A 26959-nucleotide genomic window follows, 5' to 3' on the forward strand; every position below is an offset into this window, starting at 1 on the left:
GAAACCCAAGAATACTGGAGTGGGTAGCCTATCCCTTCTCCAGCGGATCTTCCCGACTCAAGAATCAAACCGGGGTCTCCTGCATTGCAGGCAGATTCTATACCAACTGAGCTATCTGGCAGGCCCCATGTATATGTGTGTGTGTGTATCTGGAAAAACTGACCACCAGCACTGTCAGCCTAGTACCAAAAAAGAAAAACACACAAAATCTTAAAACACACATACATGAACAGTTCTATATACATGCATAGACATACATAGCTCCACTTACTTGACATAATGATTTCTGGCACTTACCATGGGTGATTTATAGTATCTATGTAGTATATTAATGAAATCTGTAATTGTTAGCATTCCTGGAAGAAAGAATTACATATTAAACATAAAACTATGAAAACATTAAAAGAAAATTTCAGGTGATAAGCAAACCTGAAGTATTTATTTACTAGAAAATCTTCTAAATTATACTATAATGATTACAGCACACCTTAATAATAAATTAATAAATTATTTAAAACTATTAACCTGTTAATTATCTACCCCAAACTAAGATATACAAATTTAACTGAAGTTAAAGCCTCATAGTATTTAATGGAATTAATCACAGTATTTGGCAAATCACTGAGAAAACTTTCTGAATGTTACAAAAACATCATGAAAGACTTGCATCTGTACACAAATAATTTCAGATACTTTAAGATCAAGTGTACCATAAGCTCTAGAGTCATGGCACTTTTGGTAGCACGTGGATGGTTTTCTGAGAATCCTTCTAAAAACAATGGCTTTCTCAGACATGATTTATGAAGGGCCCACTGTGTGCCGGACACCAGGACTACAGGGATGAAGACAAGGAGCACTTCCCCGACGAAGCTGCAGCCCGAGGGGAGAAGGACACAGCGAGTCATTTCCAGACCACGCAGTGCCTGCTGAGAGGGGGCAACACCCAGAGTCCACTGCGATTCCTAAGATGACACATTGTGGAGCCTAGATACTGTGAGTCAGCGGTAATTTTAATAGTGTGACAATGATTTAGCAAAGGCATCAACCACGTCCCCATCATTTCCTCCACCGTGTCACAAAGACGTTCACCCAGGAGGAAACGGGGGTGCCCTGCAGCGGGAACCCAGCAGAGGGCGGGCCTCAGGCCAGGGACCCCGTTCCTGGGGCTCACGGGACCGGGCAAGGCCCAGAGGAACCTTTGGAGCCAAAAAGGTGCTGGATGAAAAGAAACCCAGTACAGGTTCATAAATGTTTTGAATTTACTAGCAGCCCCACCTCACAAGGTGTAAAAAGCAACGGTCTTTTTTTAACTTGTGTGTTTACGAGGCTGGATTCCAACACCTCAGGTGTTCAGATTTCTCCCCAGGCCCGCACTGCTTACCTACAAAACTTTGTTTTTTACTCTCCCACAGAGGTGCTGCTCGAACACCATTGGCGACTAAGGCAAAGAAGGCCTTTTTAACCTAAGACAAGAGAAACAACACACATTTTTGGTCATACACATGCAGGGAGAAAAATACCTTCAAATAGTAGGTTGGTGCAAAAGTAATTGTGGTTTTGGATTGTTGAAATTTGCCATTTGATATTGGAATACATTCTTAAATGTGGTTATATTATATAACACTTTAATGCTCCTTTCTTGCTTTATGTTTTTTTGCTAATGACTTAGTACTTGCTGTGTATTTTTATATTTATTTTAGACTATGGAAATGATGTTAGACAAAATGCCAGTTCGAGCAATTTCTTGAATATGTGAGTTCAAAATAGGTTGTAAAGCAGCGGAGACAACTCACAACATCAACAACACATTTGGCCCAGGAAGTGCTAATGAACATACAGTGCAGTGTGGTTCAAGAAGTTTTTCAAACGAGACAAGAGCCTGGAAGATGAGGAGTGCGGTGGCCGGCCATCGGAAGTTGACAGAGACCCATTAGAGTAATCATCGAAGCTGATCCTCTTACAACTACGCAAGAAGTTACGAAAGAACTCAATGCTGACCATTTTGTGATCATTCAGCATTTGACACAAATCGGAAAGATGAAAAAACTCCGTAAGTGGGTGCCTCATGTGCTGCCCAAAAATCAAAAAAATCATTCTGAAGTGTCATCTTCTCCTGTTCAATGCAACAACAACGAACCGTTTCTCGATTGGATTGTGATGTGTGACGAAAAGTGGACTGCATACGACAACCGGCAGTGACCAGCTCAGTGACGAAACCGAGAAGCTCCAAAGCATGTCCCAAAGCCAAACTTGCACCAAAAAAAGGTCACAGTCACTGGTTGGTCTGCTGCCCATCTGGTCCACTACAGCTTTCTGAATCCTGGAGAAACCATCACATCTGAGAAGCACGCTCGGCAAAATGATGATGATGAGAGGCACTGAGAGCTGCAGGGCCCGCAGCCGGCACCGGTCACCAGGAAGGGCCGGTTCTTCTCCACGACAGACTCGGACTCACGTCGCACAACCAACACCTCACAAGTTGAAGGAATCGGGCTACGACACTTTGCCTCAAACTGCCATATTCACCTGACTTCTCACAAACTGATCACTACTTCTTCAAGCATCTCAACAACTTTTTGCAGGGAAAACGATTCTTCAATCAGCAGGAGGCAGAAAATGCTTTCCTGGAGTTTGTCAAATCCGAAAGCATGGGTTGTTATGCTACGTGAATAAACTTCTCATTGGCAAAAATGTGTCGATTGTAGTGGTTCCTATTTTGATTAATAAAGATGTGTTTGAGCCTAGTTATAATGATTTAAAATTCACGGACTGAAAATGCTAATTACGTCTGCACCAACCTATTAAAATATTCAACCTAATCTTACCAGTTATCTTCAACATTGAGTTTTGTAAATTTGATAAGTTAAAAATAACTGAATGTATTAACATAAGCAATATGCTTCTGTATTATATTGCAAGGTATACAGGGACTGGAGATTATTTTTTGAAACAAACAAGGCAATTAACCTCAAAAATTTTTTTCTTGTATCTAAAGTGTTTTGAATACATACAGACTTCATATAATTAAAACCACATATTAAACTTCAGAGTTTAATCTCTTTTATAGGTGGTTATTAATTCATTTGAAAACAATGAAGTTGTATCAAAGTACTTGAAATGAAAATCTGTTTTTCATACATTTAATAACAAAACATCAAGCATACCTCCTTCATTCCCCTGAGGGTGAGAAAGAGAAGGAATGAAGGACATAACATACACATACTTTTATACAGTTTTGAGATGGACACCCACCACCGTATGCCCATCATGGGTTGGGTCTTGTTCAGAGTAGTTCACATGCAGAACCTCTCTGAGCCCCCAGGACAAACACCCTCCCAGATACCATGGCAGGGAAAGAAAGTGGTGGAGGTGCTGACAATGACCTCTAAATACAGAGAGCAAAGGGCATCTGGAAAATGGCTCAATTTTACTGATAATCAAAGAAATGAAAATTAAAGCAAATTAAAAACATCATTTAAAGCTGCTAAATAAGCCAGTATTTTTAATTTACAGCACCTAACACAGGTATGGCTGTAAAACCACTGGTGGCATCATGAACTGTTAGAATAGTTTCTGACCAACAGCTTGTATCAAGAATCACGAAAATACCGTTTGTGTACCCGTTTTTCCTCTGTCAAATTAGTTACACAAAAATTTTAGGAGTAGGATTCTTGAGTCGGCGATGTTCAGTGTGGCATTATTTCTACTACAGAAAACTGAAAAAAGATCTGCCTCCCGCAAACTTGTTAAATACTGGCATACCAATGAGAAAAAAAAGTACCAAACAGTATAAGTGTGAAGACTGTGTTGAAGTGGGGGGAAAGAAAAAAGGTTTATGGCAGTGAAAATGCAGACTATAAAATTATGCATTATAATTACATAAAACATGTATTTAAACAGAAAAGCTCAAAGAGAAGCAAAAAAATTTTAAACTTCTATACTAAGGAGTTGAAGCAGTGAAAGTGTATGTCTTAAAAAATTTTTTTATTCTGTGTTATAGTTATCTTATAACCAAGAAAGAAAAAGGCTCTTTTTTCATCCACTATATTCCCCAACCCCTTGTCAACGTAACAGCGAAAAGAAATGGGAGGATTACAGGAACCGAAAGCTTCATGTCAGAGGAAGAGTAACGGGTTGGCACCAGTTTCTGCCTTTATTTACTGAACAAGAGTGATTAGTGGAGCTGCCTGGCTCATCAGAACAGGAGCCGAAGGACAGCTGGAGCTAAGGGGGACTCTCGCTGGCCGTTTCCCACCCTTGTCCTGGCCGAGTCTGGCACTGTCCTCAGTACGGCAGGGACTCCATCGCCCTGCTGGACAAATGGGCAGGGGACGGGGGAGAGGAGATGAGAAGAGCCAATCCAAGGGCATGAGGGTCAAGCGGGAACTGAACGGCATCCACAAACTGGTAAGATGGTTTTAGAACCAAAGCTTATATCAAGGGTCACAACACATTCACAGGGTGTGGAACTAAATGGCAGCTAGGGGTGGTGAGTGGGGGTGAATGGTCTGTTTCTACCTGGACCATGGGAATCTGGGAATCCTTGATGGCGGGCCTAGAAAACATCTTCAAAGGATATGGGGCAAAGTCACGGACACATAGATTCTGAAACACATTAAATATCTGCTTAGCCTGTTTTTCTAACTGGCTGGAGTAGGCAGGGAGTGGGGGCACTTTTAAAACCACAAACTGCTCATTGTTTTCTCCAAAATAAGACATTTAGCACAGAAAAACCAGTATATAAATCATTCATGAGGATCATTCACGTAAGACAGTGACCACAGCCATTAAAGTTCTGGTTTGGCCGTGGGGAAATAGCTGAAAACAACTGCACAAGTTGGACAGACCGTATGCAAACCCTGATGGGAAAGGGCTGGCGGGCACCACACAGGCAGGATTCAAGGAGCCACAATTATTGAGAGAAAAGACACCGAGTGAGCTCCATAATCTTTCTGGAATTTTTTCCAAAGGCATTTTTCCAATCATCTTCAAATCAGTGAATTTCAATAGAAAACTAATCTATCAAAAAGAGCCAAATAAAATGAGGGCAGGAAACATACAAAGAAAACCACACCCAGCACATCAGAGGTGAAGAAAAGTGAAAGTGAAAGTGAAGTCGCTCAGTCGTGTCCAACTCTTTGCGACCCCATGGACTGCAGCCCACCAGGTTCCTCCATCCACGGAACTCTCCTGGCAAGAATGCTGGAGTGGGTAGCCTTTCCCTTCTCCAGGGAATCTTCCCGACCCAGGATCAAACCCAGGTCTCCTGCACTACAGGCGGATTCTTTACCAGCTGAGCTACAAGGGAAGCCCACAAACTGTTAAATGGCCCCTAAATGCTCGGAGGTTACCAAAGGGCTCTCAAGGGCTCTGCACACAAACCCAAGGAGACGCCCACACGGCACCGACTCTCACACGCAGCGCGGACGCTCAGGCTGGCGCCTCAGACGGCAGGGCTGTGACGTGTGCTGACCCGAGGGTGCACTGCTGATGCCACGAGAGGGACAAACGCAGGGAAGCCAACATCCAGGGGCAAAGGGGACGTTAGGGATTCGAGGTGAGAAGTGCCTTCACTTCTGCACGGGAAGCTAAGACAGCCAGTGAAGTGAAAGTCACTGTCGTGTCCGACTCTTTGCAACCCCATGGACTATACCTTCCATGGAATTCTCCAGGCCAGAATACTGGAGTGGGCAGCCTTTCCCTTCTCTGGGGGATCTTCCCAACCCAGGGACTGAGCCCAGGTCTCCCTCATTGCAGGTGGATTCTTCCCAGCTGAGCCACCAGGGAAGCCCAAGAATACTGGAGTGGGTAACCTATCTCTTCTCCAGCAGATCCTCCTGACCCAGGAATCAAACTGGGGTCTCCCGCGTTGCAGGCGGATTCTTTACCAACCGAGCCACCCGGGAAGCCAGACGCTGAGGAAAATGCTGGGGGTGAAGCAGAGCGCCTCCCGCTGCCTTCAGGGGGAGCGAAGCTGCAGGACCAACCAGGCTGACCTTGGCTTTTCCTTGGCTCAGGTCCTCCGCCCTCTCTGAGTCCCGACATTCTCAGCCACACAAGGGGCTAACAGACAACGTTTTCCTCACAAGTGCATGGGTTTTTGTTTTTATTTTTTGGCCATGCCACATGGCTTGCTGAATCTCAGTTCCCCCACCAAAGACTGAACTTGGACCTTCGGCAGTGAAAGCCCGGATTCCTGACCATTAGGCCACCAGGGAGCTCCCACAAGTGACTGAACGAACCAGACTTGCTCTGAAGATGCTCAGCAGTTAAGAGTCAAAAAGGAAAAAAGTTTTTAATTTTCTAGTCTCTACAAACCAGACCAGAAGCAGAGAAAGATTTATTGTCTTAACTTTAGCCACACAGACATGTTGACATGTCAACACGTCACGGAGGGTGGGGGCCACAACTCGCCCCTCCAGAGACCGGCCAGAACCCCCTGGAGTGGACAGGACATGTTCTCAGCCCCTGAGGGGGGTGTGTGTCGGTGTGGCCGGTCAGCAGCCCTGACTGTCCCTCCTCTGGCTTGGCCGCAGCTTCTGCACCATCAGGAGACCTTCTAAACCTGCTTCCTTAGCACCGCGTGTGCGGAGTCCTTTGACACTGTACTGAGAAAACTTCACAATTAGAGAAGGCACAGGGTGTCACCAATCACCAAACGGAGACAGGACACAAGCGGACGGGCACGATCGAGTTCCAGTCTTCGGGGAAAAAAGTCAGGGGCCTTGAGTACCTTTGAAAAATTTCTTTCTTTTTACCTGATGAGCAATTTACTTAAACAGATACCAATTAAAAAATCTGTATTTTAATAGGCGTGGGGGAGAGAGTCAGGCACCGGGGGGAGAGTCAAGTGTGGAGGGAAGCCCACGACTGGAGGCTCCGGATGCCTGGGCGCGTCTGAAAACAAGCAGGGAGATTGTTTCAAATCAGATCATAACCGCATCAACCATCAAAGGACTATTTTTTTCCAGAGAAACTGCATCAGAAATAAAAGGCACAAAGATGAACACTTGGGCGCTTCCAGTGGAAAAGACAGCTGGCCCGATTCCTGAGGGAGATGCGCCAGGCGGAAGCCCCGTGTGAACAGCGTGCTCCTCCAGCTGCGGGTGCTCCCCGTCTAACTGGGCACCACCCCGTACAGCCCCCAACACTGACGCTGCACAAGGTCTAGTCTGACATCCGTCTCACTAGACGGGTGAGGAAACAGAACAAAAAGGGGACGTAGTAAGAATGCTAAAGAGCAATTCAGGGCCCATGATCTCCTGGCTGAAGTTCCAGAAGAAAGGGAAGAGCAGGAAGGTGACCTCGGAAGAAATAGCACGATGAACACAGACGGGGTGACAGGTCAGGCCCGACGGCCCATCGGGCGCCAGCTCACAAGCGGAAAACCCCACAACCTGGCGCGAGGCATGGAATTCAGGAGCCCCAGAGATAAGGAGAAAACCCCAAAAGCGTCAGAGGGGGGAAAGAAATCACACATCCAAGACGGAGATTCAAGAAGAAAAAAGCACAACTGCTTTCTCTTCAGCAACACAGGCAGCTAGAAGCAGTGGAACAAAGCCTTCAACATTTGAAATATACATTATGGAATTCTGTACATAGTCTACAGATTGAGTGTATGGAATGTTTAACTTTTCAAGTAACTACTTTCTCATGTATCTTTTCTTGGGAAGTGTACCGACGTTTGAATCCTCCTAACCCCAAAAGGACTCATTTGAAAAGACCCTGATGCTGGGAAAGATTGAAGGCAGGAGAAGGGGACGACAGAGGATAAGATCGTTGGATGGCATCACCGACTCAATGGACATGAGTTTGAGTAAACTCCGGGAGTTGATGATGGACAGGGAGGCCTGGCATGCTGCAGTCCATGGGGTCACAAAGAGTGGGACACGACTGAGGGACTGAACTGAACTGAACCCTAATATGACCTGGCTTCCCTGGTGGCTCAGTGGTAAAGAATCCATCTGCCAATGCAAGAGACACGGGTTCGACCCTTGGGTTGGGAAGATCCCTTGGTGAAGGGAATCACAACTCACTCCAGTATTCTTGCCTGGAGAATTCCATGGACAGAGGAGCCTGGCGGCCTACAGTCCATGGGGTCTCAAAGAGTTGGACAGGACTTAGCGCCTGAACAACAGCAACCCCTAGTGTGATGAAGCTGAACAGGGTTAGAGGAGGTCATCAGGGTGGGATCACTGTCCTCATGAGAAAGACTGAGAGTGGTCTTGCTCCCCAGGCAACTGTCCGCAAGCCGGGAAGACAGGCCTCACCAGCCAAGAGGACTGGAAGCCAGGAGAAACAAAGCCCCGCCGGTCTGCAGGGTTTTGTCACGCAGCCCTAGTGGACCGAGGCAGGAAGCTCCGGGGGAAAGTGCTCCACCAAAACAGAGGAGATAAATCAGGAGCGCAGAAAGGCCTGCGTTCAGGTTATCAGGAGAGGATGGGGGCACTGACGGCGTGAAGCTGTGAGGGTCTCGGGTGATGATGACGGCCGAGGAAGAGATGCAAAAGCAGCAGGGGTGGGTCTGCGCGGGGCTGCAAGCCTGCGGGCCTGGGCTGACTGCATAGGAAATGCTACTGAGAGGTCAGACGGTGGGAAAAGCCTTAGATGATCAAAGAAAATTAAAAGCGGAAGGGTTCCGAGCTCCAGGAATAACACTGAACTGAACAAATAGGAAATGTAACCAGGGTACAACATGACTCAGTCAGATGCGTGAAAACACCCCCTGAGACATGGTTAATTGTGGGGGGGGCGCGGTGAGGGGAGGCAGGAAGCCACACGAGGAATGAAGCACCCAGCTGCCAAGTTGGAAAGGAGAAAAGTGCCTGAAAATGAGTGACTCGCGCTAAGGTGGCGGTGATGCCAGGCCCGACAGCTGAACTGCTGTTTCTGGGAACACGACGAGGGGGCAAGGAGGAACAGAGGCTGCTGTTTGTACGGAAGCCTTTTTGCACCACCTCTGAACGACACGACACGTAAAGCCCACTGCCTGTACTTCCTGCGAGCAGTCCGCCAGCTGCTGTGTGGGCCCCCCCCAGTCGGGTCAACCTCACATCGCGGTTCTGACCACTTAAGTCTTTTCTGGAATACCGATACGCTCTAATTCCCACCGTTCTGGACAGCAGGGACTTATTAATTAGTCCCAGGGATCATCTAGCTCATTGAGGAATCTTTCTGGATAGCGGTCATGATTTTCTCTGTCTCTCTCTGTTTCAAGTCATCTGTTAATTAGATGATGCCGCCAATGAAATCAATATTCAAGTCACTGCTCCAAACGCTGATGGGCTTAGAGGGAAAGAACCTTAAGGCATCCAACAATTTCTTAGCTAAGTCCTCCCAGAAAGTAGAGCGGGCCCACCCGTGGCTTATCTGAGAAGACAACCCCAGGAGTAGGAGTGACACAGGCCTGCAGGGAAGAGGGGGGTGGGTGGGCGAGCTGGCCTGACGGGGCTCCATTCCCCTGGGGGTCTTCTGAGAACTGTCCCCCCAGAGCAGGAGAGGAAGGGGCGCTTACCCACCTGCTCGTCCCCTGCTGGTTCCTGAGGCAGGGTGCTGCCCACTGAGCCTGCAGGAGGCAGGGCTGGCTGGAGTGACAGATGGCCTGGTCCCTGAGAGGAATCCAAAACAACCAGGAGCCTCACTCCAGGGAGACCGAGATTTCACTGATGTTCCTTTAAGGTACATCAGTTCAGTTGAGTTGCTCAGCTGTGTCCAACTCTTTGCGACCCCATGGACTGCAGCACGCCAGGCCTCCCTGTCCATCACCAACTCCCGGAGCTTGCTCAAACTCATGTGCATTGAGTCGGTGATGCCATCCAACCATCTCATCCTCTGTCCATAACGAGCCATTAATTCCCTGAGCTGCCTAAATATGCTTCTGTATCTTATCCATCAGGACGCTGCCCCAGGCTCTGTCAGCTCCCAGACTGGCCTTTCCTTCATGGTATTACAATAGCTACAAACAATCCAAAGAGGAAATTGGGTTCCTCGCCCTGACTTTCTGGGGTCAGGCCACAACAGGTTTCTAGAGACTACTACTTTTATTAATGATTCATTCAAACACCTTACTTGGGATGGACACCACGTGTTCCACTGTTTTTTGAGGAATCTTGTTTTGCCTTTTACCTCTGGCCTCAGGCCTCAGGCCTCAGACCTGCTCACCTGGTCTCCACAATTCCTCTGGCACCACTGCACAAGTTGGGGCCAGAAAGCAAACAGGCACGCTCCTACAGTCTCCACACCTACCCTGGACTTAGCTTCTTCCATTTTGAAGATCATTGTCCTTGATGATGAAAAAGCACAAAATGAGCTGAAACATCTCTCTTCCTCTTTATTAGCCCCTGCAGCATGAATTTTGGGAACAGGTTGAACCCTTATCTTTCTTGTCTCTAAAGTAGGCAAGTGGGGCTCTCCCAGTGTTGTTGTTCAATCCTTAAGTCGTGTCCGGCTCTTTGTGACCCCAGGCTTCCCTTGCCCTTCACCATCTCCCGGAGTTTGTTCAAACTCATGCCCATTGAGTCAGAGATGCCATCCAACCATCTCACCCTCTGTCGTCCCCTTCTCTTCCTGCCCTCAATCTTTCCCAGCATCAGGGTCTTTTCCAATGAGTCACCTCTTCCCATCAGGTGGCCAGAGTACTGGAGCTTCAGCCATCAGTTCTTCCAATGAATACTCAGGGTTGATTTCCTTTAGGATGGACTGGTTTGATTTCTTTGCTCCCCAAGGGACTCTCAAGAGTCTTCTTCCACACCATAGTTCAAAAGCATCAATTCTTTGGTGCTCAGCCTTCTTTATGGTCCAACTCTCACATCCGTACATGAATACTGGAAAAACCATAGCTTTGACTAGACGGACCTTTGTTGGCAAAGTGATGTCTCTGCTTTTCAATACGCTGTCTAGGTTTGTCATAACTTTTCTTCCAAGGAGCAAGCATCTTTTAATTTTGTGGCTACAGTCACTGTCTGCAGTGATTTCAGAGCCCCCCAAAATAAAGTCTGTTACTGTTTCCACTTTTTCCCCATCTATTTGCCATGAAGTGTTGGAACTCGATGCCATGATCTTTGTTTTTTAAGTGTTGAGTTTTAAGCCAGGCTTTTCACTCTCCTCTTTCACCTTCATCAAGAAGGATGGTTTAGAGGTCAGCATTTACCCTGTCAGTTACCCAGATAACTTACATCCAATTAATGCCAATATATGTTAGCTTTCTATTCAACGACTGCTGTGGTTTCTGTGTCCTGACTGGACCCCAGTGGATCAGAAATGCACCAGGGAGGGTTTTGGGGACCGAGGGTTTGGGACTGGGCTCCTATCTTGGGGCCTGAACACAGTGCTGAGCTCTGGGTCAGTGGGACCCAGACCCCGTGGTCCCAGGCAGGGAGCCCTGGGAGGAAACCAGGGTCCCCCGTGACTGTGGTGCCCCCGCCCCAGCCTGCAGGTGCCGGAGGAGAGCCGGAGCCAGGGATGCAGTCACTGCAGCGAGAGGAACGTGGGTTCTGGTGGGGGCAGAGTCCTGCCAGGGCTGGGGCTCACACAGGGGACTTGTGGTCACTGAGAACCACACAGCCTCCACGGCAGCCCCCAAAGAGCCCTTCCCTTGTAGCTACTGGGCTGAGATTTCCCAAATTAAACACATGGTGTTAATTCTGCAGGGGATGGAGCATCACCACCCCAGAGGTCACCGCCTCCCCGCATCTCAGACGTGAAAGCCTGGGCGCTGACTTGGCTCAACCCCAGAACCCAGCACAGCGACAGGGCTGGTGTCAGAACCACCTGTTTTGGCTTGGAGGCCCAGGAACAGGTTTTCCTGGGCTGATGCCCTGCACACCTGGGGTCACTCATTCCCCAGACCACTGCAGCCACCCCCTGCCGCCCCGAGACCTGTGTCAGACCCCAGCCTGCCCCAGCGAGGGGCTCACATGTGGGGACTGGGGCAAGGCTTCGCCACTTTGTATCTGCAGAAACCCGGGAAGTGAGTGTGGGAACATGGGATTTGGTGGAGTTACTGGCAGTGTGGACATCATGTCCAGGGCAGCCGCTGGGAAGGCTCGAAAGATTTGACGGCCTTGAATGTAGGGCATTGCGGAATGCCGAGATGCCAGAACCCTGGTGCTCTGAGGAGGAAGAGTGAACCCATGGGCTTATGGAGATTTCGGCACGTGCGCCCGTGTGCCCAGCCCCCAGCCCCCTTCCCCAGCAGGGCCCAGAGGTCACACCCTCCCCGGGTCTGCGTGCTGGGACCCTCCACCCTGAGAAGCTGCGTGCTGGTGGCACTCTGCAGGGGGCGTACCCGTGTGAACCTCACTGATGCGCGTGGGGTGAGGGTCCTCTGGGGGAGGACAGGGTTGTGCTGAGCTGCCAAGGACGAGGCAGCAGGCGCCCGGCTAGGGTGAGAGTGTTCTGACCCGTGGGCCCTTGGTAATGGTTGACCGGTTACAGCATCCCTGGGCACGAGGCGGATGCCTGGCCTTTGAAATGCTCCCTGATAAACACAGCCAGAAAAACTCTCAGCCCAGGGGCCAAAACCCCCCCTTAGTCATCAACGTGTGGTCCCATCCGCCCACCATTCTCAGACCCGAGTCCCGTACTCAGTCAGAGGGCAGGGTCCCCTGAGCAGGGTGCCCTACCCACGACTGCTGCTTCTCCAGGACGGCTGAGCGCAGACCTTTCAGGGTCACCAGGCACTGGCCTTGAACAGACGCCACTTCCGAGCACCCCCAACGCCACTGTGGCTGCAGTCAAGTGGGGCGAATGGTCGCCAGGGGACAGAGTCTCAGCCAAGGTCAAGCCCCGGAGCTCAGGGGTCTGCATGCCACACTGGCTACCCCCGAGTCTTTGAATGGAGCACTGGGGACCCTACTCTGGCTCTTGGACCCACAGGGCGTGGGATGTTATGGCCAGGCAGGCCGCCCCTTGAAACCACAGGTTGGCAAGCCAGGGGCAGCAGGGCATCCTGGGGAAGCGCAGAGATGGAGGTGCTGACCATCACACTCGAGGGAACCTGCCCATGCAGCTGGATTCCTGCGACTCCAGGTCGAGCATCTTGGGCCCTGCAGCTGCCGCCTGCACGTGCACTCTCTCTGGACCGATGTACTCGGCCCCCGAGGTGCGGGCCGCCTTGGCGCGCACAGCCCACTCCCACAGTGACTCCACCATCTGCAGAGATGCTGACCTGCCCCCAGGCCTCGTGTCACGCATGGTGACATAGATGACACCGGGCTGGCTGGTCTGATGGGCAGGGAGGAGCAATGCTTTATAGACGCCTCAGAGTGATGTCTGCAAGCCTGAGGGATCAGGTCGGGGGGATCAGGTGGAGTCTCACCCGGTGAGACTCCACCTGCCCCCTGCTCCCCGCCACCCTCTTGGGCCTTCGGAAGGATATGCCCCTGACTGAGTGCTGCTTTGACCCGTGCACTGAGTGACCAGTGACAGCAGTCTTCAGAGGGCCCAGAGCAGGGCACGGCTCTGCAGCAGGGTGGGCCCCTTGTCCACCCGGGCCTGCAACCCCCAGAGGCAGAGCTGGGGCCGCTGGATGAATGGCCACCAGGCACCAATAGGCGAGTCTCTGGTTTGGGGGCGGGAAAAAGATTGCAGAAAAAACCCACAGCTTCTTCTGCAGGTCATTATTTTCCTTTTGAGAAATGGCTCCTGGCTTCCTACAGGGCCTGGTAGGGGAAGAATAACTCAGCTGAAAGCCGGGGGACCATTGTGCAAGGCCAGCGCCCACCCCGAGAGGGTGACATCGGGCCTGTCTAGCCCGAGTGCTGGCCCGTCCGCACCTCCAGCCCTGGAATCATCTAAGGGAGGCTCCTGCCGTCCAGGGAGTAGGGGGGAGCCGGGCAGCACCCCCACCTTAGTCACACCACCGTCAGGGGCTTGTGATGACTGCTGACCTCAAGGGAGAACCAGTCGGCCCGAGGAGCTGCCGCAGAGAACGGGACTCTGAGACGTGCACTTGGCTTCCAGGGCACCAGGAGCTCGGCGCTGTGTGTCCGCGGACACGAGACACGGGGGCATCACATCCCAACCCACGGGAGGCCGGCAGCCTCATAGAGGCCGAGGGCACAGGTGCAGGAGAGGGGGCCCTACACCCACGCCCTTCTCAGGCCTCTCTAGTCGCCTCTGTTTTTTGTGACCCCCATTTTCAGTTCACATGTGGACGGCTGACCCTGGCTCCCCAGACCAGCAGTGTCTTTGATACCCTCAGAATGACTTGATCGGAATACACTTTTCTTTTTTAACTGAAACACATCCTGGACAAACTTCTCCCCATCTCGATGGTGCCATGCTGCCCTACCACGGGCACACTGGGAGTTGTCCAGGCTGCGACCTTTCAAGGAGGATGACCGTCATGTGGTCTCGGGGACGGACACGCTGCAGCCCCCCAGCCTGCTTCCCTCACCCTTGGGACATGTCCACGGCCACCATGCAGACTGAGTCTAGACAACGGTCTGCTTAGCCTTTCAAACACATAATTAACTTTGCTGTCACCAGTGCCGAGTGTCACCCCCATTTCCATGGTAACCCGTTTTAGCTCCTTGGAAGTGTGGAGCCCACAGGATTCGTGACTTCCAGGAGACGAGGTTCAGGCAGCTTCTATTAATCAAGGGAGTGACAGTTACTGGATTAGTGACCTCCGAAGATCCATAAAGCATCACATTTTTCATGTATCACTCACTCTGGCTAAATTCTACATTCAGAAAAGAATCCATTTCATGAGGGAAAAGCTGAGTAAGAATGAAACCTGGGATCACTTTCTTTTCTGTTGCTGAAAAACCTCCCATCCAGCCTTTGGCGGACGAGTGAGGGTGGGACGGGGTGATCTAGTTCTTCATTTGGGGAATTCAGAATTTCCAGGTACTTCACTACTGCAGTCTGTAGTTACAGGGGTAGAGAAGGTTTCCTGAAGTTACCGTCTGCTTCCTTAAGATCCTGCCTCTGGATACCACTCTGTCCTCCTTGAGTCAAGGAATCAAGAGCTGGAGAAGGGGCCTCGAAGGGTGCCTGGGCCCAGGTGAGTTCGGCAAAGTCACAGGGTATCAGGCCAATTTACAAAAAAATCAGAAACAATTGGAAAATGAAATTAAGGACAAAGCGATTTTCACATTCCTGAGAATTCTGGGCACTGAGGCTGAACACAGGCAGAGTGGTCCCCCAGAGCCCAGGCATCCTGGGGGGAGAGCCACAGGGTGTCCCTGGGGGCCCAGACCAGAGGGCTGGGCAGGGCTCCCAGGACCATGCTGGGTGAGGAGCCGAGCAGCCGGGGTGAATGCGCTCGCCCACTGGGGTCCCACAGAGGGAAGGAGCGGTGGGCTTCACCTGAGAGCTGCCCCTGTAGGGCCTTGGCCCCTCCCTGCTCTCCTCCAGCCCCTCGGGTCTCCCCGGGAGGAAGCCCTCAATAAAGCGCCGACAGCCCGTGAATTCCTGGCTCGGAGGCTACTTTTGGGGAACCCAAGTAAACATAATCCTCTTGGTAAAGACTTATGCATAAACTTACATGCACGCATGTATACATGTGTATGCACAAATATCTTACTTATTACACTGGATATAATCTGATTATATTGAATGTATTATTTGGAGCTTTTCACACACAATTGTAAGTCATAAGGGTATAAAATGAGTTGCAGTAAGGACAATTTTAATACCATAATAATCGGGTTCAAATTTTCTGCTGAAAGAGATCGACAGTTTTCTCTTAAGAGATTATACACCTGAGTAATTTTTTTCTTTATAACTGAAGTTTTTTCAACTTGATTTTGCTCAGTAACTAACACAGGCCATCAGGATGTGCCGAGGAAGGGCTGAGGTTGACACACATCAGAAAGACCTGAGTTCTCATTCCACCTCATGACTCCCCGGGTCTGTGGACCAAGTTCTCAAATTCTAAAAAATGAGTAAACTCTAGATAATGAGTTTCCTTATCTGTTAAACAGTGCATTCCTTAGAAGACTGCCGTGACGACTGAGAATTCAGACGGTAAACCTCAACACAGGCCCCGACATGCAGAAAGGACTGGGTCCAAATTACCTGACAGAGCAGCCACCGAAATAACACAGCTTGGACTCAGGGAAACGGGGCTCACTCACTTGTAATGTGGTGTCAAAGACGACAAGCTTGGAGCTGGTTGGAACGATGTCGTAACACTTGTGTGACCTCATGAATCGCATGTAAACGCCACTTTCTGAGTCTTCTGCTGAAAAGGAGAAAACAAGGCTAGTATCAGTAATAAATAAAAAAGAACTTCCTCTATCAGATTAAGAGTACGCATGAAAAACCTACTGCTAACACATTTAATGGAAAATAAGAAATATTTTTCCCTCTAAGAGCGAGAAGCACATGCCACTCAACCCTGCTGTGCTTGCTGATGCAAGAAGGCAAGGGAAGAGATGAAGCCTCTGGGCTGAAAAGGAAAAAGCAAAACTGTCTTTATCTGGTGGACTATCTGATTTTCTGCATAGAAAATACCAAAGAATTAGAAAAAATCTCCCAGATCTAAAAAAAAAAAGAAAAAAAGTTTAGCAGGTCACAGATGGATGAGTAAGTAAAAAACCAAAAAAGACACATGCTATTGTATTTCTACATACTAGCAAGGAACACCTGGAAATCTGAAAAAGTTAAAGGCATCACTTACATAAAAACGAAATGGAAATAAGGATCTACATAAGGAGATCTGGAAACAGTAACTGCATGAACAAATATGCATTAACGAACAAATATGCATAACGTCATCTCTATTATTTCAATTCCTGTAGAAGCTAACTGACAATTGGCAAAAGGAGTGACAAGGTGCTGGACTCCAAAGCTGTGGCTGTGGCTGGCGGCCCAGGGCCCACTGCCTGCAAGGACCTCACTCCTATCTCCTGGTCCACTCACGGGACACACCTCCAACACCTCGCAGCCCACACCGACCTCTGCATTTGGGGAAGATTTAGATTACCTGGATGGTATCCAGGGAGGAAAAAAAACTGCTTTATTATTGTTCGGTGGCTAAGTCGTGTCTGCCTGCGACCCCATGGACTGCAGCACACCAAGCTTCGCTATCCTTCCCTCTCCCCCAGAGCTTGCTCAAACTCATGTCCGTCAAGTCGGTGATGCCATCCAACCATCTCGTCTTCTGTTGTCTCCTTCTCCTCCCGTCTTCAATCTTTCCCAGCATCAGGGTCTTTTCCAGTGAATCAGTTCTTTGCATCACGTAGCCAAAGTACTGGAGCTTCAGCTTCAGTCCTTCCAATGAATATTCAGGACTGATTTCCTTTAGGATTGACATGGTTTAATCTCCTTACTGTCCAAGGGATTCTGAAGAGTCTTCTCCAATACCACAATTCAAAAGCATCGATTCTTTGGCTCTCAGCCTTCTTTATGGTCCAACTCTCACATCTGTACATGACTAATGAAAAATATATAGCTTTGACTAGATGGAGCTTTGCTGGCAAAGTGATGTTTCTGCTTTTTAATATGCTATCTGGGTTTGTCACAGTTTTTCTTCCAAGAAGCAAACATCTTTTAATTTCATGGCTGCAGTCAACATCTGCAGTGATTTTGGAGCCCAAAAAAATAAATTGTGTCAAAGTTTCCATTTTTTCCCCCATCTATTTGCCATGAAATGTTGGGACTGGATACCATGATCTTAGTTTTGTAAATGCTGAATGTTAAGCTAGCTTTTTCATTCTCCTCTTTCACCTTCATCAAGATGCTCTTTAGTTCCTCTTTGATTTCTACCTTAGGGTGGTGTCATCTGCCTATCTGGGGTTGTTGATATTTCTCTCAGCAATCTTGACTTCAGCTTGTGGTTCATTTAGCCCAAGATTTCACTTTATTATACATACTAATTAGCAAGATGGGACTTCCCTCATAGCTCAGTGGTGAAGAATTTGCCTGCCAATGCAGGAGACATGGGTTTGATCCCTGGGTCGGGAAGATACCCTGCAGAAGGAAATGGCACACCTCTCCAGTATTTTGCCTGGGAAATTCCATGGACAGAGGAGCCTGGTGCGCTACAGTCCATGGGGTCACAAAAGCACCGGACATGACTGAGTCACTAAACGATGACAAAAGAATTACCAAGATGAGAGTTGAAAGTGTAAAATGGCACGACAGGAACCAACTTCCCTGACTGTGTCAAGAAGCCCGTCATTCTATTTCCGACTGTGGTGAACAGAGTCCATGCTGGTTGGTTTGCCAATTTCATGATAAGCTATTTAGTGAACTACTCCCAAGCCTCTGTTTCCAATTCTGACCTCTCTTCGGGGCACTGTAACTTGTCATTCAAACACCCGTCTTTCCCATCACCTCCAGCACAGCCCCCTTCTCCCACTCTCCCTTCCTGCTTGTGGAATAAAGTCAGCCGACTCTGGCTGGTATTCAGGCTTCCGGGCCTGGCTTCTCCGTGGCCTTGCTTGCCCGTTTCCTGTTCTGTCCAGGCACACAGCTCTCTCGGCCAAGCTCCCTGCAGTCCTTAATCTCACGTTCTGGCAGTCGTTCCTTCTGCCGTAATGGAAACGTCCTGCTCTCCACTTCCTTGCCCCACTTCAAATGCCATCTTCTCCACAAGGGCACTGACTGTCTGAGTGCTTGTTTCTGTGCTGCGATCCCAGGTATTACAGGAAGTGACCTCTTGCAATTTACGTGACAACCTTGAACGGTGTGCCTGGATTTGCTCTATGTGTGAGCCGACTCAGCAACTGGGGTGGAGTCAGAAGTTAGGAAGTGATGGGAGTGGGGTTTCAATCTGTGTCGAGGAGCTGCTGTCTGCTTGGCCGTCCCGGTGTGCAGACACCTGGGGTGTCCTCCCAGCACGTGAGCTGGTGGGGGCAGCGAGGGCTCTGGGATGTGCGTCCCCCTGATGGGTGAGGTGCTGGACCGCACGAGGCCGCGGGCGGGAGCGACCCGAGTCAGGAAGGGCAGGCTGCGTGATGACTCTGTACGTCCCATGGCTCCTCACTGGGCGAACCGGGTGTGATCTGCATGGCTCCAGTAGTCTTTCTCTTCCTGGATGCTAAATTCATTGAATGGTCAGAATCTTACCCATTTACTATGTTAACTAAATCCATTAATACCTATTTATTGCAGATGGTCTTAGTGTGGGTTCTCCCACAGCTGACCCGTGAGACCAGGGGAAGTGAGATGAAAGGAAAAGAGTCAGGAAGAAAAACACCAATATAAAATATTAACACATACATACAGAATTTAGAAAGATGGTAACGATGACCCTATACGTGAGACAGCAAAAGAGACACAGATGTAAAGAACAGACTCTTGGACTCTGTGGGAGAAGGCGAGGGTGGGATGATTTGAGAGAATAGCACTGAAGCGTGTATATTACCATATGTGAGATAGATCGCCAGTCTAGGTTCGATGCATGAGACACGGCTCTCAGGGATGACCCTGAGGGACAGGGCAAGGAGGGAGGTGGGAGGGGTGTTCAGGATGGGGACACAGGTACACCCATGGCTGACTCATGTCAATGTATGGCAGAAACCATTACAATATTGTAAAGTAATTAGCCTCCAATTAAAGTAAGTAAATTAGTTTTTTTTTTTTTTAAAGGGGAGCTCCAGTGACCTTCCTGGTGGTCCAGGGGCTAAGACTCCACGCCGCTCCCAATGCAGGGGGCCCAGGTTCGATCACTGGTCAGGAAACTAGATCCCACCTGCTGCAACTAAGAGTTCTCAAGCAGCAACAGAGACAGAAAATCCTGCATGCCACAATGAAGTCCTGGTGCAGCCAAATCAATAAATAATAAATATTAAAAAAATAATTAAAAAAAAAGAGGAGCTCTAGTTGGCAGGTCACAGCTCCATGCAGTTGCAGCTACTGGGGACCCCGGAGAGGCTGTACATGCCTCCGCATCAGGACCACCCTGCCTGCTTTGGATAGGGGTCACCCTAGGGTATTGCTCCTGCCTCTTACCCACAAGTCCAGCTGCCAAAGAATACCCTAAGGTAGAGGTGTTCAGATAAAAGAACTTGGATGCAGGGGAGTTACCCATGGCATCAGCTCCCAAAACTATAAGTTTTGTGTGCTAAATATATTTTGGGGTACCATCTTAATTTGTCTGATTTTAAAAAATATTTAAATAAACATTTTACTTTGAATAGCTTTAGATTTATAGTAAAGCTGTAAAGACACAGCAGCTCCTTGTATTCCCCACATCGGGTTTCCCCCACACGGATCATCTGAGGTCCATGTAGTCAAAGCTGTTTATTTCAGTAGTCATGTGTGGATGTGAGAGTTGGAACATAAAGAAGGCTGAGCACCAAAGAACTGATGCTTTTGAACTGTGGTGTTGGAGAAGACTCTTGAGAGTCCCTTGGACAGCAAGGAGATCCAACCAGTCCATCCTAAAGGAAATCAGTCCTGAATATTCATTGGAAGGACTGACACTGCAGCTCCAGTACTTTGGCCACCTGATGCAAAGAGCTGACTCACTGGAAAAGACCCTGATGCTGGGAAAGATTGAAGGCAGGAGGAGAAGGTGACGACAGAGGATGAGATGGGTGGCATCATTGACTCGATGGACATGAGTTTGAGCAAGCTCCGGGAGATGGTGAAGGACAAGGGAGCCTGGCGTGCTGCCGTCCACGGGCTGTAAAGAGTCAGACATGACTGAGCGACTGAACAGCAGCAATTTCCTGAGATATCATTCCCCTAAAGGATGCGCTGGTGTGTCTGTCATGACCAACGAATCACAGTGATGACTGACGCATGGTTAAAAACTCACACTTTAATCTCAGTGTGGACGCACGGTTCTCTCTCTCATTCTCTGTCACAATCCAACAGCCTGTTAGGACTGGTGCTCGGGGCGGCAGGGTCCCTCTCAAGGACAGAGAGGACAGAGACAGAGGTGCTCGGGGCGCGGCTCATATTCCCGGAGCCCACCGGGGCTGTGACTCCCTGCCAGCCGCCCTGTGGTGTCCCTGCTCACGGCTGCAGCCCCCATGCCCGCGGGATGTGGGGAGCTGGGCCCTCAGGGTCTCGCTGTGAGAGGGACTCCCTCATTTCCCTGGTGGGTGGGTGGTGTGCCTTCAGTCACTAACATCTAACAGCAGTGGGGTGTGTTTGTCACGACTGTTCAACTGACTTAATTGTCACCCCTCTGGGACAGCACCTCACGGGCAGCCCTGTCTCCTTAGGCTCCGCAGACCCTGACCTGCCAGCCCTGGTAATTCTGAGGGCCACTGGGAAGGTACTTAGGATGAGGTTCTCCGATTGGAATTCGTCTGATGTTTTTCTCATGCTTAGCCTGCACTTCTGGGTTTCGAGGCAGGTCTGTAACCTTTTTTTTGTAATGTAAAAAGCTTGACCAAATAAAGCAAAATGTTAAATATGTAAAACAGATGATAGTAAATTGAATTTTGGTTTGTTACAAAGGCTGGATTACTAATGATGTAATAATATTGCTAACAAAAATGTTAGCCTTTAAAGTTAGGAGAATAAAGTATAATACTATGAAATGTCACTGCTTCTCCACCTTTGGTAAAACTTTCTGAATAGGGCACCGTTTATTTTATTTCCATTATGATGAAGTCTCCAATTGTACCTGTAGGAAGAAATGCACTGAAACAGGAAATAGAGAGTCAACTGGAGTTAAACCAAAAAGAAAAAAAAAAAACCCAAACCAAACCCCCCAAACCATTCAACCACACAAGGCTGTCTGGAATACGCTACTAAAATTCCTGAGAAGGCCGGTTCAAGCTCTCGTCACTCAACAGGTAACCGGGGTTAAGACAGCATCCTAGGGTCCCTGGGGAAAAGTGTAACTAGAGGGTGTTTCACTGGCACCCCAGTCGTAGTCTGTGAAAGCTGCCCGTCGTGAATGGATGGACGTTACACATTCCATCACACGCTAACCCAAAGCCATTGTCCAAGGGAGCAATTGAAGACTACTGCCGTCTAGGAAAAGTATATGTTGGAACTGTTTACCTATGAAGGTTAGCAGAACAGTCTGGAAACTGCGACATCTAAGCTTAGATGGGAACAATTCTACACAGGAAATGGTATGTCCCTCCCTGAAAGCAGATCTGATTACACAACACCCTTGACACGTCCTCACTTCCCAGCACAGCCATGCCACTCAGCCACCACTACATCCCCTAGGAATTTCACACCCTAGGATCCCATCCACACTTCCTTTCAAAGGCAGTTTCTCGGCTCTGGGACCTGGTCCTTGTGCCTGCCTCTGACCAGTGCATTGCCCCAGGCAGGGGCCACTGCAATCCTACCTGCCTTTCTGAATGGTGTTCATCTGGAATGACAGAACAAGACCCTTCTGGAAACAAGGCTCTCTGCAGGTGTACTTAAGGTAAGCATCTTGAGGTGAGGTCAAAAGCTATGACAAACCTAGACAACATATTCAAAAGCAGATTATCACTTTGCCCACAAAGGTCCATCTAGTCAAAGCTATGGTTTTTCCAGTAGTCATGTATGGATGTGAGAGGTGGACTATAAAGAAAGCTGAGCACCGAAGAATTGATGCTTTTGAACTGTGGCATTGGAGAAGACTCCTGAGAGTCCCTTGGACTGCAAGGGGATCCAACCAGTCCATCCTAAAGGAAATCAGTCCTGAATATTCATTGGAAGGACTGATGCTGAAGCTGAAGCTCCCTTTGGCCACCTGATGTGAAGAGCTGACTCACTGGAAAAGACCCTGATGCTGGGAAAGACTGAAGGCAGGAGGAGAAGGGGCCAACAGAGGATGAGATGGATGGATGGCATCACCGACTCAATGGATATGAATTTGAGTAAACTCTGGGAGATGGTGATGGACAGGGAAGCCTGGCGTGCTGCAGTCCACAGGGTCGCAAAGAGTCGGACACGAATGAGAGACTGAACTACAACAATACCACCACCACGGTGCATTACGAGGTTGTACCCTAAATGCAGCTACCCACGTCCTTACAGGAGAGAGACGACACACATAGAGAAGACCATATCGGGTGGAGGCAGAGATCAGAGTGACACTGCCCGGTGCCGAGGAGGGCGAGCAAAGACCGAAGGCAGGAGGGAGGCCTGGGGCGGAGTCTCCTGGAGCCCCCAGAAGGTGCTGGTCCTGCTGACTCCTGGGCTCAGACATCTGGCCTCCCAACTGTAGGAGGATGAAGGGCCCTTGTTCTCAGCCACCAGGCATGCGGCACTGGGTCACAGAGGCCTCGGGAGCCTCCTCCGCCTTCCTAGTTCAGTTCACAGGCCCAGAGCGCCTTCCTCAAAGACCCTCAAGCCACCAGCACCCCCTCCACCACCAATGCCCCCACCGGGGCTTTGTGAGTAACGCCCTCACACAGTCGTGATGACTTTTGTACCAGTTAGACATCCGCGGCGGGTGGCAGCTTCAGAGGCAGCAAGTTCCTCAACTGGGTCAGGACAAGCTCACACCTGCTAACTGGTATGGAGCTGACAGGCACCCCAGGGAAAGGCAGGGGTCACGGTAAGGATCCAACCCCCATCTTCAAGAGCTGAGGCTGTAAGGCTGCAAGCAAGTGTTAGGTCACTTCAGTCGTGTCTGACTCTTTTGTGACCCCACGGACTGTAGCCCACCAGGCTCCTCTGTCCATGGAATTTCCCAGTCAAGAATACTGGAGTGGGTAGCTATTCCCTTCTCCAGGGGATCTTCCAACCCAGGGACTGAACCTGGGTCTCCTGCACTGCAGATTCTTTACCGTCTGAGCCACCAGGGAAGCCCCAAGGGTGTAGGATGAGAAGCACTTTAAAACAAAATTTACACATCACCCAGATAGCACTAAAAAACAACAACAACAACAAAAAAACCCAAATTAAAAAACCGACTCCTTATTTCCAATTCCTATTTAAACTTAATGTAAGATCTTTCATTGTAATTCCACAAAGAAAAAGACTATCAATAGGTTAGTCATTTTAACATTTGTCCTTTATACTTTATTATACATTTGGAAATGTAAGTTTACTATATTCATACAGTATTTTTGCTTTCTGTGTGTGTTAGTTGCTCAGTTGTGTCTGACTCTTTGCAACCAGGCTTCTCTGTCAATGGAATTCTCCAGGCAAGAATACTGGAATGGATTGCCATTCTCTTCTCCAGAGGAACTTCCCAACCCAGGGATCAAACCCTGGTCTCCTGCATCGCAGGCAGATTCTTTACCGTTTGAGCTACAAGGAAGTCCTATCTTTTCTTTTTAGAAAATCATTTAAAATAGTTGAGCAAGAAATAAGCAAAAACCATTTAAAATAGCTGAGCAAGAAATAAGCAGAAAGGGAAATATGAAAGTTTAAAGTATATGCAAAAGATTAAACTCTTGTGGACATTTTCCTGAAATGCTTAGGTACATGGATATTAACAAAGTCAAAGTTCAAACATAACTTTGCAGGACTTACAAGGTAGCAGAATAAATGAAGTGTGTTAGTTTTTGTTTTTCCCTTTCAATGCTTGGCTTCGCGTGTGTGCTGGGGGCAAAAGGGTCCACTGAAGACAGAGATATAGATGCTCTTCCAGACAAGAGGGCAAAGAGTTATTAAAACAGTAGGAAAAGTGTATGTAAGTAAAGGCACAAAGTTTCCCCAATCAGTTAGTTGCAACAAATAAAATAAACAGTAATATAAACAAAATAGACAATAAATAATAAAAGAAAATAAAATTTAAAGGTTAGTTGCAATAAATGCCTAACGACTGTCACAAACAAGGCTGTGACCTTGAAATGACTGATTCCCATCCACTTGAAAATTCTTGGAACTACATGGCTCAAACATCTACCACAGCCAATGTTTCTTCCTTCTCAGGAAACAGAGCCCAACTTCTGAGCTGAAGCAACAGTGAGGAGCAAGGCTGGCACGTAAGGATCCAGCCCCCAGCAGCAGCCAGCCAGGAGATTAAAGAACCCTTTGAGAGTGGTGATCCAGAAACAACCTGGGGCCACCCCAGCCAGCTCCTGCAACCCGGAGGAGCAGGAATGCTTTCTCCAGCTTATTTCTTTAGGATTTTGTTAATGCAACATAGGTTGAATTTTATCAGCTGCTATTACAGTATCTACTGAGATGACCAGAGGTTTCTCTCCTTTTATCTGCTGACATTAATTCCTTGGTGGATTTCTTAATAAACTGCAATCCTGCATTTGTAGGACAAGACCTTGTTTGGTCACCGCAGACTGCACAGCTCACTCTGCCGATGTTTTTATGGGAGTCCTGCCCGTACTTTAAATGCCAGGCGAATCGTTTGTTTTCTGCTTTGTGTGCTACCGTCTGGTTCTGATGTTCGGATCAAGCGAGCTGCACAGAAGGAGCACTGCTGTCCCTTCCTGAGCCCTAAAAGGGTAACGCCCTTTAATTCCTGGAAACAAAAAAACTCTTTATTGAGATAATTCATATCTATACAGTTCACCCACGTGAAGAGTATAATTAGCTTTTAACTTCTTTTATGGTGATTGATAAAAGGGATAATCGACCAGGAAAATACAAACTGGTGAAACTTACTCAAAAGTAACTGAAAAGATTCTTGAATGTATTGATATAATTTGATATATTCAGATTTCTTTCAATGTGATTTTCTAAATCTCTGCATTTATTATGAACAAGTCCTCATTTCTAATACCGGGCATTTTCACTCTTTTTTATCTTTATTTTTTTCTTGAACAGACTTGACACAGGTTTATCCATTTTATTGGTCTTTTCCCAAGAATTAAGCTTTAGCTTTTGTTGAGCAAGACTATTTTCTGTATTAGATTTCATGGATTGCTGACATTTCGATAGCATTTCTGGGGCAGGGAGGAGAGAGACATGAACATATTCAACAAACCACCCTGAACCACAGTGTGGGACGCAGCGCAGTGAACTGGTCAGGTACGGCTCAGACAGGCTTGTCACCCTGTCCCCACCAGCGTGCTTCGGTTTGACATCTGGATTAGAGCGTGGTTCGGAGACGCCCTGACATATTTCAGGTACCAGTGCTCTAACACATCTGTAAACGCGTTCACGTCTCTGGGGTTTAGCGACACAATGGGTCCTCATGTCGCCTCTAACACAGCGCAGCATCCTTCTACAGCATGCGGAAGTGCTGCCCAGAGTCACAATTTCACCCCTAAATGCGACAAGTGACTTGCAGAGTCAGGCAGGGAGGACACATGGTTCCCTGCTGAGCCCACAGGCCTGGGTACGTCAGTACGTCAAGCACATCAGTACGTACGTGGGTACGTCAATACGTCCGGTACGTCAGTACGTCAGGTACATCAGTACGTCAGGTACATCAGTACGTCACGGAGCACGTGTCTCTCTAGCGGGGGCTACAGGAACTTCGGGTGCTTGTGGGAGCCTGTGTAGAAGAACGAACGAGGCACGTCTAGAGCAGATCTGTGTCAGAATTGCCATCACATTCTGTGGGATGCTCCGCAAGTTCCTTCATCCCCTTGGCCTGGATCTCTTCGTTTGTAAAATGGGGAGGACACCATCTTTCCTGCAGAGTGATTCTGAGGGATGGGATAGATCACAGGCGCTGCTGACTGGATGGTACTCATATGATAGTCACATGCGGAGACGTCTGACCCCGAAGTCGTCGCTGGGCCAGAGGCAGTCACCGGATGAAGCTCTGATGGTGGCCTGATTCTACCTTTTGGCTCGTTTGCCTTTCTGGTCCTTTCCAGGGGCATCACCATAGTATATTTGTGGAGACTGTACAACAGGGCAGGTACCATTACATTCAGGTTATTTAATGCATGGATAATCCTATTTAGCTGGGTGCTATGATTACTTCCTGCTTACACAAGGAAAAACTGAAGCTTGAAATAACTTGCCTAAGGTCTCATAGCTCTTAAGTTGAAGAAGTGGGACTCCAACCTGGGTCTGACTCATGCTCTTGATTACTTGACACTAATTACACATGCAACTTAAAGGGGGAGGGGACAGGCCACATGCGTAAGAATCAAAGCTCAAGGAGTCACTATGAAAGGAAGAGCCAAACGAAGGGACATCTGTCTTCCTGAGGTCTTACTGAAACAAGTAC

General features: G+C 48.5%; 1 protein-coding gene across 8 annotated transcripts in view; it reads right to left on the reverse strand.

Moving 5' to 3' along the window:
* PRKAG2 (protein kinase AMP-activated non-catalytic subunit gamma 2) overlaps nt 1-26959 on the reverse strand; it is a 296870-nt gene that overhangs the window by 24760 nt on the left and 245151 nt on the right. For 6 of the 8 annotated variants that reach the window (XM_061166154.1, XM_061166157.1, XM_061166162.1 and 3 more), the window contains 3 exons: nt 16086-16192; nt 1382-1463; nt 298-356 (listed from right to left, as the gene is read on the reverse strand). In XM_061166154.1, coding sequence (XP_061022137.1) covers nt 298-356; nt 1382-1463; nt 16086-16192 — 248 coding nt within the window. The remainder of the gene's footprint in view (nt 1-297; nt 357-1381; nt 1464-16085; nt 16193-26959) is intronic. The other 2 variants (XM_061166155.1, XM_061166161.1) reach the window with 1 other exon arrangement.

The sequence above is a fragment of the Dama dama genome, chromosome 18 (genome assembly GCF_033118175.1).
Source record: "Dama dama isolate Ldn47 chromosome 18, ASM3311817v1, whole genome shotgun sequence".
In the NCBI taxonomy this organism is placed as follows: domain Eukaryota; kingdom Metazoa; phylum Chordata; class Mammalia; order Artiodactyla; family Cervidae; genus Dama; species Dama dama.